Raw genomic sequence first — 20,519 nt, 5'->3', positions numbered from 1 at the left:
CATTAGAATAATCGCATTTGTAACCAGTTGATATAAATGAAGCTCAACGACCTAACTTCTACCTCTCTTTCCACTACAATTTTTTATGAAGAGAATGTTCTAATTTGTATTCTTTTCCTCGTCTTGTTCTTTCCATTAGAATACTCTTGCTCTCAACCACTTCATTTAAATGAAGCCAACAATCTCTCTCTCTCTTAGTTTGTTTCCATCCCTTTACACCTATTTAAAATTTCAAAGCCATTTGATGAAGGTAGTAGTTTCATGAGATAGAAACAAAAACGCAACATGCTCAATTTATTATGGTGTATATACTCAAACTTTTCCATTTTTTTCTCATTGTTTAAGCAAATAGAGAGATATAATATTCATTTAATTATATGTACAAGATAACATAGTATTATATATAAAGATACTAAAAAAAAGCAGAAGATAAAAAAGAAGAAGAAATTTCCTATCCTCCTCTAAGTAGCTTGAAGATATCTAACGGCGGCTCCTCCATGAAAGCAAGAGTTAATTAAGAACTTCTTTTCATTGGGTCATCTTTTTGTGGCTAATGGATTCTCATTCAATAGCTTGAGAAATGATTATGCGAAGGTTGAACAATTTGTAAATCCGTGGTGGTTTGGCATGAGTTATCTTCAGTCATCATGGTCCTGATAGAGAAAACTTCAACATTGGTTACCTTAATAGATGAATAGTCTAAACTAATAATAATAATAATAATTAACAAAAATATATATTTTAGACAAGCTAATCTAAAAGCTAGCACTTACATTGTAGCTATAATTAACTTTTCGTTATTATTATTGTTTTTAGTTTAATTTTAAATTGAATGGAAGCTAGAATACGTATAGAATAAAATTACTTGAAGTGCATCTTAAGTAATCTCAAGAAGAATGACTTATTATATTTGTGATTTTTACATTAGTTTCTTTTAAAAAAAATTCAGGGTTGAAATGATATCCCAAAAGAAGTCGCTGCCACCTTTTTCTTTAGGTATGAAGTTATAATAAGTTGAATTTACTCACCCAGTACAAATTATATTCTACAGTTCTTTTGACTAATTCGAAAAGGAATAGAGAGAAGGGAAAAAAATGTAAAGGGTCATTTTGAATTTGTATGTAAAATATCCAATAGAAACTATTAGTATGAACCATTTCAAAGATCATTAAATAGAGCCTAAGAAAAAAGAATATATACCAAGAATTAAATAGTTATAGTTTTTTTGGTGATCTTACTCTCTTGGTCTTGAAGCCCAAAGAGAACTAAGGGCTCTTAGTCTGCCATAGTACTCCCCAATTACAAGAAAACACCTTGCTGCTTGTCGAACCGTCAATATTCGACGCAGTTGATGAAGGGTTTGCTGTCTCAAATTATCAGCCTGAATTTAAAAGCATGTACAAATGATAAATCTGTTAAATTGCCTATTGTCCCAAAAGCTTAAACTATTAGGAAATTATGAATTCAATCACTTAACAATAATTTTAACAAAATCCATAAATAAAATTAATCATAGAAAATATAGATGAACAACAACACAAATAGGTATATTATTTATTTATGAAACCACAACCACCAAATAGAGTTGAAATGTGTCCCTAGTGCAAGGGGGCACATGGACAAGAACTGAACATTTCAAAGAGGTTGAAACTCATTATTTTGTCTTATATATAAATTTGGACCTTTCCAATCATAGAATTAAAAAAATAGAAAAATCCTAAAGTTTTTCCAATTGATTAATTAGTAAATATTCCCCAAATTATTTTTAAAGTTTTGTTGATAGGTGTAGCTAGGGCTTTTATTTCAACAGGCACCACTTTCAAACCAACTTCTGATAGGTACCTTATAAGATGAAAATACCACATCAAAAACCCTAGCATTCAACATCTTTGATGGACTTCTTAGCAGCAAAGCAATATATATTCCCTAATAGAAATAGACAATCCACCGTACAAATGGCAGACATGCAGTGGAGATTATTTATACAAAATTCACATAAAATATATGTCACATCTCAAAGTTGACCAAAAGCACAATAGAAATATAGCCTATTCATGATGATCAAAAGTCGGACTGTATTGGACCGTTGGATCAGCATCTAATACATTGGAAATGGTTTTAGCGTACATGTTGACTAGATTAACATTGCCCCTCGATCACTTTTCCTCTACAGTTTTTTAAAAAAGCTTTCAGGTCAAATACTCAATAAAAATGTTAAAATCAAGCTGAAGTCATAAAGTTCCATGGATTCTTGCCCTTCAGGTCTTCAGGTATAACTTGGTGTGTTTGAATTGCGGCGCAAAACAAGGTATATAGTGGTATACAATGAAATGGAATGGACTATAAGAAGGAAACGTTTTAACCAATTTGTTAACCTACCGAAGCTTAATCTTGACCCGATTGTTGCGTATTCAACAAAAATCATCTCTGTTCCGCCCTCTATGTTTTATTTTATACTTTTCATTAAAAAAAAAAATTGTGTGAAAAACTGCGATTAGTGGAGTATAATATGAAACAATAACATGGGATTTCGAGTTTTTTTTGTCGGCATGAGTGACAAACATAATTAGGATAAAGGTTTAAATAAAATCCTTTAACCCTTGTTCAAGCGGGCTCCATGTGAATAATCTCCTAACTTATGGTAGGTGAGATCTAAATATCTAATACATGATAGTCTTTCTTGACAAGTGGATTAGTCCATATACATGCATCTAGGATTTGAATACTTACCTAGTTATTTTCTTGATGAAAACCATGTTTGGGAGACCTACTAGGCGAGTATGAAACTGGCGCTAATAACTAATAAGAAAGTTTGAAAAACTATAGCTGCGAGAACTTACCTAAAATAGACTTTATACTGCAGCATAGCTAGGGCCTGATTTCAACCTTGACACACCAGGTTTTGCTACGCATCAAATATCTTTTTCATTAGAGTAAATTAAACTAAAATAGGGAGCAAGAATTCAACCTCCTTGACAAATATGACTATCTAATTGGAAGGTCCTTCACTCTTGCTCATGAAAGTTTTGATTTTGTGTTTTTCCAAGATTGCAAGGAGTTATATGTGCAGCTTGTAAGCACTTTTATCCACTTTAATGCAGTAAGTCAACACTATAATACAAAGAAGTCAATGACTTCCTTGGAAGAGAAAAGATTAATGAAAACGAATTCCACAAGTTATAACATTGTAATTAACAACATATATGAGCTAGTGTGTTCATTGAGAATTTTGTGACATACGATATGCACGTGTACTACTTGATATGCATGACGCATGCAGATGTACTTAATAGGATCATTTGTCTTTTTATTTATTTATTATAACAATAAGGTCACGTTTCTATTTAATAAAACTATGTTAGAAAGTTGTTATTTATGTGAGGTAAAAATTAAGGTTCAAAATGTTGCAAACTATAATGGGTTTAATTTGATAATTTTTACCTGTCGTACGAAGCCTTCAAGATTGGATAGCTTGCCTAAGGCCATAGCCATCTGTTGCATGCCACCATCGAGGGCCGGACCGGCAGCAATTGTGTCCACAAGAGACTGTTTGAGCTGCTCCTCGCCCTGGGATAGAGCCTCCTCAGCCTGGTTTGAAGACTGTTGGAGGCTGTAAATCCCCATCACTTGCTGTTCTGTCAATGGGTCTAATTGGCCTATTAACATCTGATAATTAACACCCCCCAAAATAAACAATCGAAGTTAGAACTTAGAAGCTAAGAGAGCTAGCAAGTTGGTCATTAACTTTTTTTTTTTTTCTTTTAAAAAAAATATTAATAATATAGGATTTGCATGTGTACAACTCTTTTTGGAAAAAAAGGTTTACCTAGAATTTATGCGATTAAAGAAATGAAAATAATATCACATTATACATATCTGAGGAGTAGATTGTGACTAGCGTATACATAGTTTTTAAGTGAAACCACTAATGATATTATTATTACCATTCGCTACTTATAACCTACTACCTCAACCACCTCAATATGAGATGTTATATATTTAGAATTTTTTTTTAAATAAAAATAAAAAAGTAAAAGCGAAAATGTTAATGCGAAGAAAACTTTATAGCATCCAAGAAAGGAACCCCTTTATTAACTCCAAAAAAGAAATGGACCCTTTTGTTGGGGCATTCTGGCTTTGTCTGAATCACTTTGGAAATGACAATGGGTCCATCAATATAGGGAATATTCACTGTACTGAATTTCTCTGCTCTTTTATTAATTGGTTATTTACGAAACTATTATTTATATTATTTGGTTATTTACACACTACTAAAATTTCCCTATTGTGACAGTCTAAAATTCCTACATTACCACCAAAATGGCACAACTAAAATTATGGTCCAAAAAAAAAATGTCAACAATATCATATGCAATTTTGGAAATCCAAACCTTGATGAGTTCAGAGGGTCGAAAACCACCCATCCAGAGGAAGCAACGCTCGGCGGAGCTAGTCCAAACTCCGGTAATAAGGTGGAAAACATCAGATTTGGCAGCCACTGCCTTAAGCCGGAACATGTCATCATAATGAGAAATACATCCATCAACAATTTGTCTAAGATCACTGTCTGATAAATGTGCCTGTAACCCTGTCCGAAGCTCTGATGTGTGCCTATGATCATCTTCTAGCCACCTTGCATATTCCATGTCAAACATTGCAGCTCCTATACAAGATAATAAATAATATCGATCATCATAAAAATAATAATATTATTAATAATGATTACCATCTTTTTAACTTTTAGTATGAAATGGAATGCTATATCGTACGTTGGAACAAGTTGGGCAATATTTTAACAATAATGTGCACTAAGAGAGCTTTGTTTATGCTTCTAAAAGTGGAAGAAAAAAGAAGTTGTCACCATGGAATGGATCAATCATTCACACAAAGTAAAATAAAAGATAGAATGGCTTTTTATGCTTGGAAAAGGCCAAAAAATCTCTTGAGATTCAATTATGGATATTTGAAAAATCTGACCCTTTTACTGTTTCCTGAATCCTCCAACAAAAATTGTTTAAAAATAAATTTAAAAAATTAGGGAACGAGTTTATATAGAAAATTTGGTCAAAATCAGAAAAGTCTTCCCTTTCTTTAAAAAAAAAAAAAAAAAAAAAAAAAAAAAAAAAAAAAAAAAAAAAAATGGTAAGTACAACTGCACAAGAGTCTGCCACATGAATCATATGCACACATGTTTGCGAAATTTGACTGGAATATTAGGGAATTGGGAAATTTTCATATTCAAATGTAGGTCCAATTTTTCCACCCAAAAAAAAAAAAAAAAAAAACCTATAATATATCAAATACTAAATAGTGATTCTTGTGTCTATATATTTTTTATCCATATCTAAAAAAAGAGTAGATGACTAAAAAACCATATTTTTGGTCAGTCTGGAATTTCTCAGCTCATTCATTACACGAAGAAGATTTTCACTTGAGCTCAACGTTGATATCATCAAATTTTACTTTATGTTGGAATTTTTTTACTCACAATCACTCTTTGACTAGTGACCAGCTGCCACGTGTGATCCTCTTACAGAAAAAAATGTGTACGACCAAAGGGCATTGCCCAATCTCTAGGTCTTTCTAAAAATACCTTCATAAACTATGGGTACTTTGGTAAATAAAGCATATCTATGTTCCTTCATTAAAACTCAGACAAAAAGAAAGAGAGAGAGAGAGAGAGAGAGAGAGAGAGAGAGATGAACTAACCAGAGCTGATATTTCCACCACCAGCACCAGAACCACCCAAGTACAGTCCCTATTGTACAAACAAAAATATATTTAAATTAATTAATCAATTAATTAATTAACTAACATGTCAAATTGCCAATAACTTAATAGATTGTAATTTTAGACACAGTAATCATCTTCTTCTTTTTTTAACTAAATAAAATTTTGTACATATTTAATTCTCAAACCTGAGAACGCAATCTTTGAAGGTCTTGTTCAAGCTGAGCAAGCTTTATTCGACTTGTCTCTAGCTGTTGTACATAAGCCTGTTAAAGAGAGAGAAAGACAGACATGAGTGTATATTGAGATTCTATTTTTGTTTCTGTTTTTTTTCACTTCATAATTCTAAGCTTAAAGTTTAAGAAAACCATAATTTCAATTTCCAGTAAAGTAAATGTTACACATACCTTTTTCCTTAAACGGCTTTTCCTTGCAGCTTCTCTGTTTTGAGCTAAACGTCTCAATGTCTGAAGCAGTGAACAGAATTTCAGATCGACATTTTAACACCAAAAGGTAAAGAATTTGGAAAGAAAAATAAATCTTCTGGAAAAATAAATCATGTGCTTTCAGTACCTTAGCATCAAGTGGCTTCTCTGATGTTGAACCAGCTCCCTTTCTCTGCAATAATATTCAAGAAAAAAGGATGAAGTTTATTACTTTTAAGAGCTAAAACGAGAAAGGGTTTACCTTGTTTTCTTTGTTTAAGTTTATTTAGCAACTAAACTTGGAAGAAGGCAAAAAAAAAAAAAAGAGATTGAAGAAAATGATTTTACTATTATTTTAATTTTTATTCTACTTTTTAAGCATTGATAGCATAGCTGTATCTTTGGGGAGATTCTGTGATTCTTAAACAACAAAATACAATGATTAAAGAGCTCACAGAATCTCTTGGAAGTATTTCTGATTTCTGATGGTGAGTTGAGCACTGCTCTTGATGCAGGTAATCATCAACATAATAAGGGTAGCAAAAGACATCATTATCTTCCATTTTGCTTTGTGTTTGGCCTTTTTTTTTGTGGGCGTGTGTGTTTTGGCTTCTAATTCCAAAACTGATCTTAAGGATAAAAAAACATGAAGTTTTTGTTGGGGGGAGTTATAAGAATTGAGTAAAGGACTAAAGTGGGTCAGCAATATAATGAGAAACAGTGGTAACTACTGTGAAGATTCTCTCTTTGCCTTTTTTTTTTATGTGAACAGTACACCTCTCTCTTTCTCTCTCTATTTCTCTCGCTTCATGTCAGACATTCATCAGAAAATCGTTCAGAAATCAGGGAAACTCTGAACTTTATTGATTTTCTGAGAGTTGTTGGGATCTGTGCTGTTGTATATGAAGATATGCTCGAGGGAGAGAGAGTGAAAGAGAGAGCAAAACAGTAATAATAACAATAAAGATACCAACTTTTTGCCGAGTTTTGGGGATATGGTAAGAGAGAGAACCGGGAGATTAACAGTTAAAAACTGTAGTTTAAGAACCTTGTCCATAGGTGCTTTGCCAGCAGCAGATTGATTTTGTGATGTTCCCGTTCTTGAAGTATCACTTGCCATCTCTTGGTGTAATTGTTGCTGTTGAAACTGTTGCAGATGCTTCTGATCAAAAGCCTGATGATCTGAGGAAGATGCCTTTTTACTGATGGGAGATTCTGGTTCCAACTGGGCCTCAGCTAAGTCAGCTTTGCTTGAAAGAGTGTTTACTGCTGATCCTGAGTCTGTGCTCTCTCCTCCTGATTTTGAACTTCCCTGAAATAAGAAACCCAACAAAACTTCTTCACATGAGTGTATCCAGAGAATCATCCCAAAATCATTCTAGTCCCCACAATAGACTCATTTTGCAAATGGGTATCCCAAACAATATTAAATTCTCCTGAAAAAACATGAAAGTTTATAAACTTTTCAAATGAGGATTTGAAAAACTTGTACCATGAAAGTGAAAATATTGGTTGGGATATTTGTTCATTTGTTCTATTGTGCTTCAACTTTTAAACATTTTTTTTTTCTAGAAGCCATATGAAAAGAGAGAAGGTCAAAGATGAATAAAGTTTAGAAACTAGTACTCCTGGGGTAGTTTGAAATCTCATTGGCCATGAAGGGAACATTTCCAGAGTAGCTGCAGGCCTGCCTGTGAATAAAGCTGCAAGAATCACAAAGGCCAAATCTTCAGAGGATCACCAAAATAAAGACTACAAGATTTTTCAAAGTTTTCAAAAGGTGGAGGAACCTAATCCTCCTTTTCTGCAGTTATGGGGTCAGTAAATCATGCTGGGAAGGTCAGGTTTCTAAGTATGTAGCCTCACGCCACTCGAGTCCCTTGCATCAGAATCATTACAGTATTGGAAATGGTAACCCTCCCTACTGTGCCTTTCTGTAGACATATTCAAACCTCTCTCTCTCTTTGCTTTTAGGAGTTGGTTATTTCTATCACACGTCACAAAAGGAGAAAAGATAGAATAGAGAGAGTAGCATACGTGCTTTAGCTTCATCATTTCTTATCTTAACTCCTTGCAGCACAATTGCTTCTTCTAGCTCTCCAAAATCAAAAGCAGATCCTTCTTGGTTGCTAGGAAAGAAAAAGAATTAATAACCATGTCAGACATGACCAAAGAAGCAAACCAACCCAATCCAATTTGGAAATACAATAAATAAAAGCAAACCCATTAAGGAAATCATCTTAAATTTTGTATGTCTCAGAAGAAAATTTTGATGGAACAATGAAAAAAAAGATATTGTTTCACATACAGAAAACTTGTGGAAGGAGCATTAATTCCATGAAAAACTGCATAAGGAACATGGTGGTTTGTAGGTCCTGAGTCTGATAAACCAGTCTCCCCAACTCTATGGCTCGCCATGTAAGACGACCTCATACCATTCTAGCAAGAACTGAAAGGGAACCTGTTGCAGAAGCTAAGATGATAACAACAAAAACAGAGGAATTGGATAACTATTTTTAAGAATTCACTTATGTTTACCTCAATTTTTTTGAAGTCCTAAGTAGAATCCTTACTTGCAGAAAAGGTCAGCTGAGAGAGAGAAAGAGAGAGAGCAGAAGCGGCAGCAAAGGATCAAAGATATCTTGTCAAAGTATATTTAAGTAACCTGAAGAGGGTCCAGTCTTTTTCTCAGATATATATCTCTCTCTCTCTCTCTCTCTCTCTCTTTGCACCTTTTGATCTTTCATGGGGGTGTCTCTATCTGTTCCTTTTCTCCTTCTCTATGAAGAAACCTGAATTATTATTTGATTAGTCTGTCTTAGTTTGCTTTTAACACCTCATGTAGTTGTAAATATTTATCAAGATTTTTTTTAACTCATATAATAGTACAGAAAATCCTGTCCTTGCAGACCTGTCTGAGAGGCCCTCTGGGGTGTGTGTAGGCTTTGCCGCTTTGGAAAAAGAAAAAATACTAATCAAATGGAAATAAATAAGAAACTGAAAATAAATGTGAGGGTGGGGTCTTTGCCAGGAACCCACTAGAATCACTGACTCCTACTCCACTCTCTCTCTCTTCTAACCGCCTGTGCTTTTTGATTGGTGCTTTTTTGGGCTCTTCAGCGCTATACAAGTATTTAAAGAGGAGGACAAAAAAAATTAAATTTTATTAAATAAATTACATTAAATTCAACATTTAATAAGAGATAAGACAGGGTTCTCTACCATAAAAGATGGTAAAAAGAAAAGTTCTAAAGGTCTTTTCTTTTTAGTGTTTTTACACCCAAAGGAAAGATTGAGTTTGCTTTTGACAACTAAGGTGAGAGAGTTTTATTTTATTGTTATTTTAAGGTTCTGCTCGTGCCATTTCAACCATAACAATAGTATAATAATCCAAGACCAAAACCCACTTGTAAATTTTGATCTCTGCTCTTGACATGTTAGTGTTTGGTATTATCTCCTTCGTTGATGGGTCTACATCCATTCCCTGTCATCACCTAAAACCATGCCACATTAAGATTCTTTTCTATTAATAGAAATTTATTTTCCCCTCATAACCTGAGGTGCAGGTCTATGGTGCAGACTGGTTTCATTCTAGTTTCTTTGTTAAGCTCCTAATTACTGCATTGGTTACACATGGTTAGATTGTTTTTCATGTGTCCTAATACTTGTTTTCTTGATCAGAAACCTGATGACTAATATGTTAAATTGCATACTTATTTGTAAAAAAGTCTTACTAATTTGTATTAAAAACAAAAGGTACAGAAAGAGATGGAAAGATTAATTATTTCATTTCAAGACTAATTAAGTATTTTAGTTATTCATGACCTGCATTATTGAGTAATATATAGATAAAAAGATAGAGAGAGAGAGAGAGACTTTAAGTGAATGGACTTATGATCTTTCTCATTAAGAGGTGGCTGCAAATATTTTATGTTGTGCTCATCTACTACCTTCGCAAATAATATGCCTTCTACCAATTATTCCTTTATGCTGCCAATGATTGGCCTAAAAAAAGGGTTATTTATTTATTTATTTTTAATATAGAAACGTTCATGGATTAGGTAAAAATATTTTTTTAAGTCTGCAACTTTTGTTCCCAATAAACCTTACAACATGTTCTTCTTATGGCACATTTTGAGAGACTCTTAGATTACAGTATCCATGGATCTTGCATTTCATCAAAACTGTACTTTTTATGAGTTCTTTTCCTGCTCTCTAGAAAGGTGATTCGTCTTGATCAAATCCTAGTATTAATTATGCCTTCTTGGATTTTGAGTAACTGGGTTAAGCCATTGCTTGTTATCTAAGCAAGGAACTAAAGCATATAATATTAATTGTTTTTGCTAATAATAAATTTGCTTCAAATCCAAACCAACTTGCATTTTTATTCTAAATTTGTTTCTAATACCACTTTTGCGTGTCTCAGTTTGTAAGTGTATCAGAATGTTTGCTCTTAAAAGGTAAGCGGCAATTGCAAAATTTATCTGGAATGTAAGAGAAGCTGGTTTAAGATGGATCATGGTGTAGTTGACCTATCACCAAGGAGAAAAGATCATGCCAGCCAATGATTAGCAATGGACCCCAGATGAGAGTGAGAAATTATGATTAGTCAAGACTGAAATGATATCTAGTATAGGTTTTTGTTTGAAAAATGTGACAACTTCCCCAACTTTTAACTCTACATCCAAATCAATCACAAAATTTTCAACGAGTAATGAAAACCAGAGTCTATTCCATGCAATTTAGTCACTCCTGAAATATTCACATGTTGGATTAGGTTTAATTAAATAGTCAAGTGCCTAATTCAGGACACCCTAGACACAACCAAATCAGACACTCTGTATAGTATAGGTTGATAATACGTGGGAATCCCATGTTATCTTTATATAATTATAGAAGGAATAATACCTTAGATTATAGCCAAAATCTTTCTCTGCCTGCTAAATTCAATGTATAAGACACCAAATGATTCCCAAAGTTCGAATGGTCTATGAATTAAATTACATTTATGATTAGAGTTCAAATAACATATTGATAACCAGACTGGCAGAATGTTTTCCAGAGCCAACCTGCATGACCATTTTAATCGTTTGTACAAAGTGTTCTTTTCTAAGGAGACATTACAATTTACCCCCATTCATTCCGATTTAGCCCTATCATAATTTAGTTCACAAAATTTCAATTGTTACCTCTTAACCCCCCTAAAGTTTGGGGTAAAATAAAAGAGCAGTGTTATTATATAATCGTGACTTCAAATCATGATTTAAATTGTTTTTTCACTTATGTAAATACATCTGTAACAATTATTTTCGAACGATTTCATTTTGATCCAAACTTTTGGGGATTGAAATATAGCAATTGAAAAAACTTGAGGGACTAATAATTAATTGGGGCAAACCAGAAGGAGGTATTATGTTTGTCTAAGAAATGCATAATCGGTTAACTTTTACACATCCTAATAGCTTCATTTTAGTCAAACTTTAGGGTAGGAGTGTGCATGGGTTGGGTTGAGAGGAACTTTTTATCCAACCCACCATGATAGGTTAAAAAAATCTAACACAACCCAACCCAACCCAACCAATCCACATGAATCGGGTTGGTTTGGGTTGAACCCATGGGTTATATAGTTTTTATTTTTATTTTTATTACTATTATTATTAAATCGAGCAATAAAAAAAAAAAATATATATATATATATATATCTCACTTACCACTTGAATTGATAAATAAAATATACATGAACTAGAATTTCAACTTAGTTTTAAACAAAATATATCCAACTAAGTTGATAAACAAAATATACATGAACTAATATCCCAACTCAATTATAAACAATTATGAGTGGAGTGGAATGCGGCAAAGAGAGAAATAAGACTGTTATGGTTTACGAGGTAATTAGGTTTTATAAAAGAAGAGCCAAATAGGGGAAAAATTAAATAAAAAATTATTAATTATATAATATATAATATATTTTTAAATATATATAATTTTAAATTTAAATATATATATGTGGGTCGGGTTGGGTTAGGTAAGTTTGTGATTGTTATGACCTGAACTCAACCCAGCCCACTGTTAAAATAATTTGTATAACTCAACCCAACCCAACCCACCAACCCCTAAAAACCAACTTAACCCGGTGGATTAGATTGGGTCGAGTTAGTTTTGGTGGGTTGGCTACACAACCTGCACACCCTCACTTTAGGGGGTTAAAATGTACTGGTTGAAAGTTTGTGAACTAAATTACTAAATTGTGACTCGAAAAACCGTAATGGAATCAATTATAATTTGCCTTTTTTTCCAAGTGAGTTTTAATAAACAAAGGGGCAAATTTCATTAACATATCCGAAGGTTTAGGATAATGCTAACAAGGTCCAAGATATTTCAAAACTGACTAATTTGACCCTTGAACCCAGCTTGGTCACTAAAACAATTAAACATAATAATTAACGGGCCTAACAATGTTTAGGGACTAAATTGCAAAAGCACAATAAAAATAAATTGTAGTTTGTTATAAATACTGACTTCTAAATGAGGTAGAATGCTGGATTTTCATTTGTAATTGGTGATTAGAGAAAGCCCATGTAGTTGTAGTTCACAGATATCAAATGCAAAAACCAACACAACTGAAAAACCGTACTTCTTTCTCAAAAAAAAAGAAAAAGAAAAACCGTACTTGTTTGGTACATCACCAATAGGTGATAATACAAGGAATGCAAGAGCATAAGCTACTGTCATGCAACGTAAAGAAGGATATTAGTTTTCTAATTCTATAACATTCAATTTGGTCGTCACCCAAAAAAATAAAATAAAATAAAGCATTGAAGCTGTTTGCATTGATTAAAATGAGGAATGTTTTGCGTTCATCAAAGATTCAAAATGAAGAAAAATGAGCAGTAACATGAACAGCAAATTAATTAGTTATACGCTCGCATAAAACAAGTTTTTGGGATAATCCAATAAGAAATGAACAACAATTAAGGAGGCAGTGATGGAACACCATACCAAAGCCGAGCACAAAGTTCTTTTCAATGCCAGTGGGATCAAATCACATATATAAATTAAGATCAAAGTACAATGTTTCGACTTCAAAATTTTCGTTTGCCACCAACTTTTTTGTTTAGCTTTTAGTTTATTTTGTTTATGCATGACTTTTTAAAACTTCATTTTTTTACGTAGGTATATTTTTTTTAACCCACTTTTAGTAAAAATTCAAATAAATTTACACTAGATGAAGAATCAACCCATACAAATATATTAACGCTATAATTCAAAATCGGTTGGGGACCATGCCTCGTGAAATGGAGATCATTAGTTCAAATCTCCTATTTCCCCCTCCTATGGATCACAAACAAACAAAACTATAATCAAACAGTTCCACAATATACAATCAAAAAACAAGAACTCGTATAAAATTAATAAATCAAGAATTACTCTCCAGCAATAAAATAGCTATTCAGTCACCAGGCTGGCAACAAATCAATTTTCCGGGCCTTACTATGAACATGTTTATATGTATATAACTAATTCGTTAATTTACCTCTAGAGGACTCAGCCTTACAGTTTGCAAATTGTTCATTTTAAAAAGTTCATCCATTTTGGTTCTGGTTCTATTCCAGATTAACACAACCCTTATACAAGGTAGGTACAACCATAAACACACACACACACACTCTCTCTCTCTCTCTCATCCACCAAACACAGCCACATATCATATGCTTGCTCACCAAAATTACATAGTCAAAAATCATCAGCCCATAGGCCTCTTAATCCCCTTTTTTTGGTTTACTTTGAACCCCACACTACAGCTCTTTTGTTCCACCATAAATAAACCAGTATTGCACAGATTTCCTGCAAGTAGCTTCTAGTTCCCTGAAACTTTACTTTTGGTTTCCAACAATTAAAGGGACATCAAGATTCAATCTTTTCTTAAGTGAATTCAAGCAACAAGACCTTTCCCTCCTCATCTAAAGTCACCACCTTTCCCCTCACCTTGGCTACCAATCAACCCTCTAAAAACCCAGCTATACTGTCTCATTTCAGTTAGTGTGTCTTCACCTTTGTTCAACAAATAACTAATTAAAAGCTTCCAATAGCCAAGGAAGAGTAACATGTATGCTCAGAACCTTAGAGCTAGAATGCAAGCACTCTACCCTAGGTCTAACTTCCCCATGATGCATGAAAACAACTGAGAATCATATTTGATTACACTTGCCTCCAATAGCTACAACATGGATTAACAGAATAAATAACATGGTAACATTTGCTTTTTATGGACACCATTGTAACGCCAGGAAATATTAAAGGTTACACAACAGGCAAGCAAAATGGATTCCCTTACATCCTACTGTTTCAGAAAATAAGTAAAGCAAGCCACTCACAGGACAATCAATGAAAGAGACAATGCTGCTTGATTTAGCTGTGATACATGGCTTGCAAGCTAGATTACGATGTAGCAAGATTCAAAGGTACATTTAAACATACTGGCTAGGCTCTCAATGCCAACACTATGGAATGGCTTTGACAATTAACTACACACTCAAATAACTATAGATACAAGTAGAGAATAGTTATAGAACACACTGCAAATTAATATTATAAAGGAGCTCACATTGCTTGCAAAAAGAAGATCAACTTGTATCATAGCACTAATGCTTACGGTAATCTATTAAAACAAAACATAAAAAAAAAGGAGGAAAAAATGAACATAGGAATCGCTGCTTAGAGTGGGCTAATGACACAAATTCAAGAAACACAGCTCAGGTTTTAGGCAGAACTGTTTTATTTAAGATGATAGAGGAACAGGAAAGAGGATTTGCAATTTTGCACTGAACAAACCATAACCAGCCTTACTCATCTATATACCAGGACAGAGGTCAGCAGATCTCCTTCATGTTCCACCTTAATAATGAAGTCGTATATCTGGGCTTAGTACCACTAAGTTCCTCATTTCTTATAGTAAGAATGACATTGAAACATATTTATTGCATCCTATGACAAAAAGTTCTGCTAATAATTCAATCCATATTAAATTCATAATATGAATATACAGAACTCTCAGTCTCTCATGATGCTCTTGACCCTAAAATAATTCCAAGATCATCGATCTTTCAATGAATTTTACCCTAGGAATACATGTTTGTATAAAGAAGTGCATGCAATTCTAACCATAAGCTTCTCCATTGATTCAGAGGTTGGTATAGTTTCCAGTTTGTCTTAATAGGGTTTAACAGCCACCATCCACATAATATTTTTCTAAATGCAATAGCAGAGAACAGAGGCACTACCAATCAATCCATCTACAATTTCTAGTCCCTCAATCAATAATTGGCAGATTTCCGCCAACTGAAAATAGCAAGCAAAATAGACAGATGATCCATTTCTTCATTATTCTAAGAGGGCATCATATTAAAATTTCAGGTTGTTGCATTATTCAAAGAAGCATTTTTAAATTCTATTTCTTGTTCCTCCTTTTTCCTTTGCATCACACAACAATTGTTTCTAGGTTGACCGACAGACCAGCAATCAAGATCTCAGCCATGCCACAAAGCTCTAGGTTTTACGACATAATTGGTCATCTTGACCATTGGATTTAGAGGAAGAAATAAATTCTTATTTTATCGGACACTTACACATGCATCCAATGGGTCTTGAACCTAGGAATCTCCACCCCATTTGTAAGGGGGGAGGAAGTATCATTGAGCTAAACCTTATTCGCTGATTTAGAGGATTAAATATGTGATGTGAGCCCACAAATGACCGCACACAATGCTGCAGCAAATCTATGCATAGAGAATAAGGCCCCATGGCAGATGTAACTAGAAAAAAGTACTGACATTAAAAACTGAAGACAAAAAAAGAAAAGAAAAAAGGGTTTGTAATAGTAGATCACTAGATCCACAACCCCCCCCCCCCCCCCTCTCTAGTGCGATTACAAACTCAAAAAAGAGAAACATTAGGAAAGGAGACAAGAATAATTGTGAGTTTTAATATTCAAGGTACAACGATGAATACTTCGGATAAACCAACCTAAGACAATTATGAATGTCAAATGAATTTAGAAACTCTGGAAAATCAAGCAAATGAAGCAACTGAATCAATTAAATAAATAGTAGTCATTCATAGCATAAAGTACAATGAATTATCAATACAAAGCAGAGCAAACAGTAATGGAATTCCCTGGGCACAATAATGCCCTCAATTTCCCTTCAACCAATGACAAGAAAATTCAAAGCCTCTCAATTATAGGGAGTCCTATCTCCTAGCCTAATACTCTACTTTGAACGGGCTATTACCTCCAAATCCCTCAAGGAGAATCCATACCAAACATAAATTTTTACCCAAACTATTTTATTTTTATTTTTTTAATTTCTTGGATAAGTTGCAAATGTCATTATTAGACAGATACTAAGGATCCCAGCAAAACATTAGTGCCATAAGCCTGCTCTGATACCATATTCAGATATGAGCCATTCCATCTCATTTACTAACCAATATAAGCCAATGACTTATTTCTCTACTAATAAACAAACACATTACCACACATCTTCCTTCCATTTTACTCAACAATTTGATACTTTTTATGTTATTTTTCTTAAAACTAATCATCATAAAACTTAAAGCTATACCTCATATGCAATTTTCCCCCTAGTAATAAGTAGTTATTGTGTTAGCGACTTAAATACACAAAAATAACTTGGCTTTCTATTGTAGTTATGTGAATAACTTAATGAAAACATTATAATTAAATCCACATTCTCAATTATAAAAATATTACAAAACCTCAAGATCAAGCTTTAGAGATGCCTGTGAAACTTAATCAGCGTCATTTGGACACACACATGGAGCAACTTCACAAATGACAAAGGATTAAACAGGACACAAATCATTAAAGAAACACATGTTGGAGGTTGACGAGAGGGGAGTTGTTCTTTGCAATTAAGCAAAATCAAAACAAAGTGATTGGAAAATAAGTTAGTTTGTTGAAGAAAATTGAAGAAATTTGAGCTATCATTTGTAAGGCATGAAAAGATGTTCCAGCTCTACGCTGTAAAATATACCTGTGTATGTGCCTATACACATCAAATCAGAACCAAAAATATTTCAATTATTGCATTTTGCAGATTTCTACTGATACTCAAACTGCACCTCAACATGCAAATACTTTCTCATGAGCTGAACAATGGAAGATGTAAATCTGGCCAAAATTTGGCATTCATCATGTGATTTTGCCTCCGAAATAATCCCATGAATAATCAACTTCTTAAGATTTGGGCATCGTTCTAGCAGCCCCTCAACCCAATGTGAGAATAGATCATTGATTACAATCCAACCAATCTCCAACACAGTCACATTCACCAAGTGAGAAGACCCTTGCAAACCATAGTGAAGCACTCCATCTCTTAAGTCATAACTCAATGAAAGGTGACTCAGCTGTGGGAAACAAACAGCAATTGTTTCCAAATCCACAATCTCATCCTCTTCATCAAACACCATATCCCAAAGGCGAAGCCTCTGTAATTTTGACGATCTTGAGATCATTTGGTAGAACTTTGGCCATATAATTGTGAAGTTGCTGATATCTACAATCTCAAGATTTTCTACAAGCTCGCCAATATCAAGATGTAACACACTAACATCATCAATCTTGAAGTGCTTCAAGGTCCCCTTTCCAATGAGTTCGAAAATCTCAAGGGCACAATCTTTCAAGTGCAAGCACTCAATACTATCAGCCTCCAATATAAACTTGTCCAGACTGATTCCTTCGACATATATACTCTTCAATGTGGGACTTGTCAGCTCAACTGTCACTTGTGCATCTGACATTGCAATCTCTGGATCCACAAGTTCCAAGGTTTCAATCTTTGGGCAGGCAGTGAGGAGAAGACTCAGATCCAATGCTGAAATACTGACACAACTTAAAGATAGGGATTTCAAACAAGGAAATCTTTGAAAATTGGGTTCAACCCCAGTAATGGAATTATGGGCCAGCAACAAAGATTCCAGCCTTTGCCTGCCACATATTTCAAGAATGTTTACATTTGGAGAAGTCCGAACATTATAAATCAATCGGCGCAATGTTTCCCTGGTATACATAAGCCATGCAATGACAGCGGAAGCTGAGAACACATCAACATCATCCATCAGAATTGACAGACCTTGTAATCCCGTGGTTTGAAATATCGTTCGAGTTATCAAGATTTCTAGCCGAATAGGGGTCAAATCACGGTAAACAGCCCAATCAGTGGAATTGAATGACAGTGTGTGAAGGTGTTTGCGGTAAGCTTCTCGCCATTTACGACAAGTTGCAGAGGCTACCACTACCTCTCGGGCGGCTCCTAGCCTGGATAGTATGTTCCCAACAACTTCAACAGGAAGATCCTCCATAACTCAAAGATAAACAAACAAATGAATCAACAACCAAAATCCACAACCTGGGTTTCCCACAAAAAAGATCAAACAAATGGAAATTGCTTAATTTCCAAGAAGCAAACCGCCAAATCTTTCACAAAACACCATAAAGTCATAAACCTTTGAAACCACAGCAAATATCTTCTTCACCAATGCAATGATCCACAAACAGGAAAGCTACCCAACAGAGAAAACAACCTATAAGCACACCAAATTTAATGGGATCCTGAAACCAAAATCAAGGAACAAAAGAAAAAAGATCATAAGTAAATGGGTTTTGCCTAAAAGATTCAAAAGTTGTAAGCTTCAGCATAATTCAGAATAAATGAAAAAAACCCAAAATCTAACTACGAAAACCCATCAAAAAAAAAAAAAAAAATCAAAATTCAGCATCTGGGCATTCATAGGAATTCAAGAAAAGTACTTATTACATCCAAAATGATATAGATCATACGCATTTCAAATAAATTTAAAAGAAAAAAAAAAAAAAAAAAGCTGTGGAAGTAAAAATGAATCTCAGTGATTACTGCATACCTGAGGATAAGATAGCAATGAAAGAGCTGCAATGATAAGAGTAAGAAATGAGAAGAAAGGTGGGATTTTGATAAAGGAAAAGTGAGTCAAGGAGAGCTTGATCGCAGGCGTGACAATGGGAGAGAGATCCGCCACCCTATAGAGAGAGAGAGAGAGAGAGAGAGAATGAAAATGAAGTGGTTTTGGTCGTTTTTTGGAGGGTTTGAGAGTTCAACGGGTACCGTATGTATTGTACTTGACCCACCCAAAATCCGGGAGAATAGAATAAGCTGTGTGGTAAAATTACTTGAAATGACTTTGCAATGTCCTGTGAATCATGTGAAGCAAAGCAGTTGCCTTTAAATATGCCATATGCTTTGCTGCTTTATTTATTTATTTATGTATGTTGTAAAACACAAAGCATCTTCTCGCTAGAGATGCTACGAGAGAGTTATCTCTTGAGACCGTCTACTAGGATATTATTCTGTTATAGATATGGAAAGATTTGAACAATCTTTTTATTCTTGTAGAGTCTTAAAAAAAAATACTACTAACTTAATCATGGCATGGTTGCTTGGCGGCTCACTCACTGTGAATTTGTAAGGGTACGTTTGGTATACTAAATGTGGATTACAACAAGAATGGTAATCTTTATTATCAGGAATAAAATGTGTTGTAATGGAATAACTAAACCTATTCATTAGTTTGGTTGTGAGTTGTAATATTAGAATAAAACTTATAATCTATTTTAGGAAAAATCTCATTCATACAATTATATTTCTTAGAAAATAACATATTTTAAATTTTAGAGAAATGAGTTATTTTTTATGATTTTTTATTTCCATAATTGTTAGGTGGATATAGAAAGTTTATTTATTTGGAAATATATTAATGTTAGAAATTATTACATCTACTAAAAAATAGCTATTACAACACTTTTAGAGAGAAATAGTTATTCCTCATTTTAAAGAATAATTATTCATAAGGAATGATTATTCCCTTTAATAAAAATATAACCAAACTATTGAATAGCTAAACTATAGAAATAACTATTACATTACAATGCCTATTACAATCTACCAAACGTGCCATAAGTGTTTTATATTCTCTTTGATAATTATTTGTAGATTGAATCAACATATTCTTACCAAAAAAAAATGTTTAATTTGATTTCTTTTCTATATTAGATTTGACATCGCGCATAGAGTTGAGCTTTGATGCATTTTTTTCCCTTAGGATATATTTTCTTGCTAAAATGGGTGTTTATAGCTCATCAAGCACATGAGTATTTTACCGGATATAAGTAATTTCACTATCCTATACACACCATTTAATTATAGAGAATGAATTCTTTGAGGATGGCCCAAGAATGCTAGCCATGAGATTTAAATTCCATACCCCATAGATCGCATTAGACCTTGGGAACTACTTTCCTTAAAGATG

The 20,519-nt window shown here is 33.7% G+C and overlaps 2 protein-coding genes across 4 annotated transcripts; both read right to left on the bottom strand.

Moving 5' to 3' along the window:
* Positions 1–286: 286 nt before the first annotated feature.
* On the bottom strand, positions 287–8,971 carry LOC115979411 (transcription factor TGA9). Of its 3 annotated transcripts, none has more exons than XM_031101453.1 (13): positions 8,729–8,971; positions 8,464–8,616; positions 8,193–8,284; positions 7,782–7,858; positions 7,204–7,467; positions 6,304–6,348; positions 6,138–6,197; positions 5,919–5,996; positions 5,710–5,758; positions 4,392–4,663; positions 3,442–3,666; positions 1,239–1,381; positions 287–653 (listed from the first exon to the last, which is right to left on the bottom strand). In XM_031101453.1, the coding sequence occupies exons 2-13, from the start codon at positions 8,586–8,588 to the stop codon at positions 566–568; spliced, it is 1,518 nt and encodes a 505-aa protein (XP_030957313.1). In that variant the 5' UTR covers positions 8,589–8,616; positions 8,729–8,971; the 3' UTR covers positions 287–565. The 3 variants fall into 3 exon arrangements, with proteins under 3 accessions (XP_030957313.1, XP_030957306.1, XP_030957320.1); XM_031101446.1 differs by having other exon boundaries at positions 8,694–8,970; XM_031101460.1 differs by lacking the exons at positions 8,193–8,284; positions 8,464–8,616; positions 8,729–8,971 and adding an exon at positions 7,946–8,096.
* An 8,173-nt stretch (positions 8,972–17,144) lies between these two features.
* LOC115979403 (F-box/LRR-repeat protein At1g67190) lies at positions 17,145–19,420 on the bottom strand. Its single transcript, XM_031101434.1, has 2 exons — positions 19,098–19,420; positions 17,145–18,789 (listed from the first exon to the last, which is right to left on the bottom strand). Exon 2 carries the CDS (start codon positions 18,537–18,539, stop codon positions 17,280–17,282), a length of 1,260 nt encoding a protein of 419 aa, XP_030957294.1. The 5' UTR covers positions 18,540–18,789; positions 19,098–19,420; the 3' UTR covers positions 17,145–17,279.
* Positions 19,421–20,519: the final 1,099 nt, after the last annotated feature.

The sequence above is a fragment of the Quercus lobata genome, chromosome 1 (genome assembly GCF_001633185.2).
Source record: "Quercus lobata isolate SW786 chromosome 1, ValleyOak3.0 Primary Assembly, whole genome shotgun sequence".
Lineage (NCBI taxonomy): Eukaryota > Viridiplantae > Streptophyta > Magnoliopsida > Fagales > Fagaceae > Quercus > Quercus lobata.
This window is presented reverse-complemented; position numbering and strand designations above follow the sequence as displayed.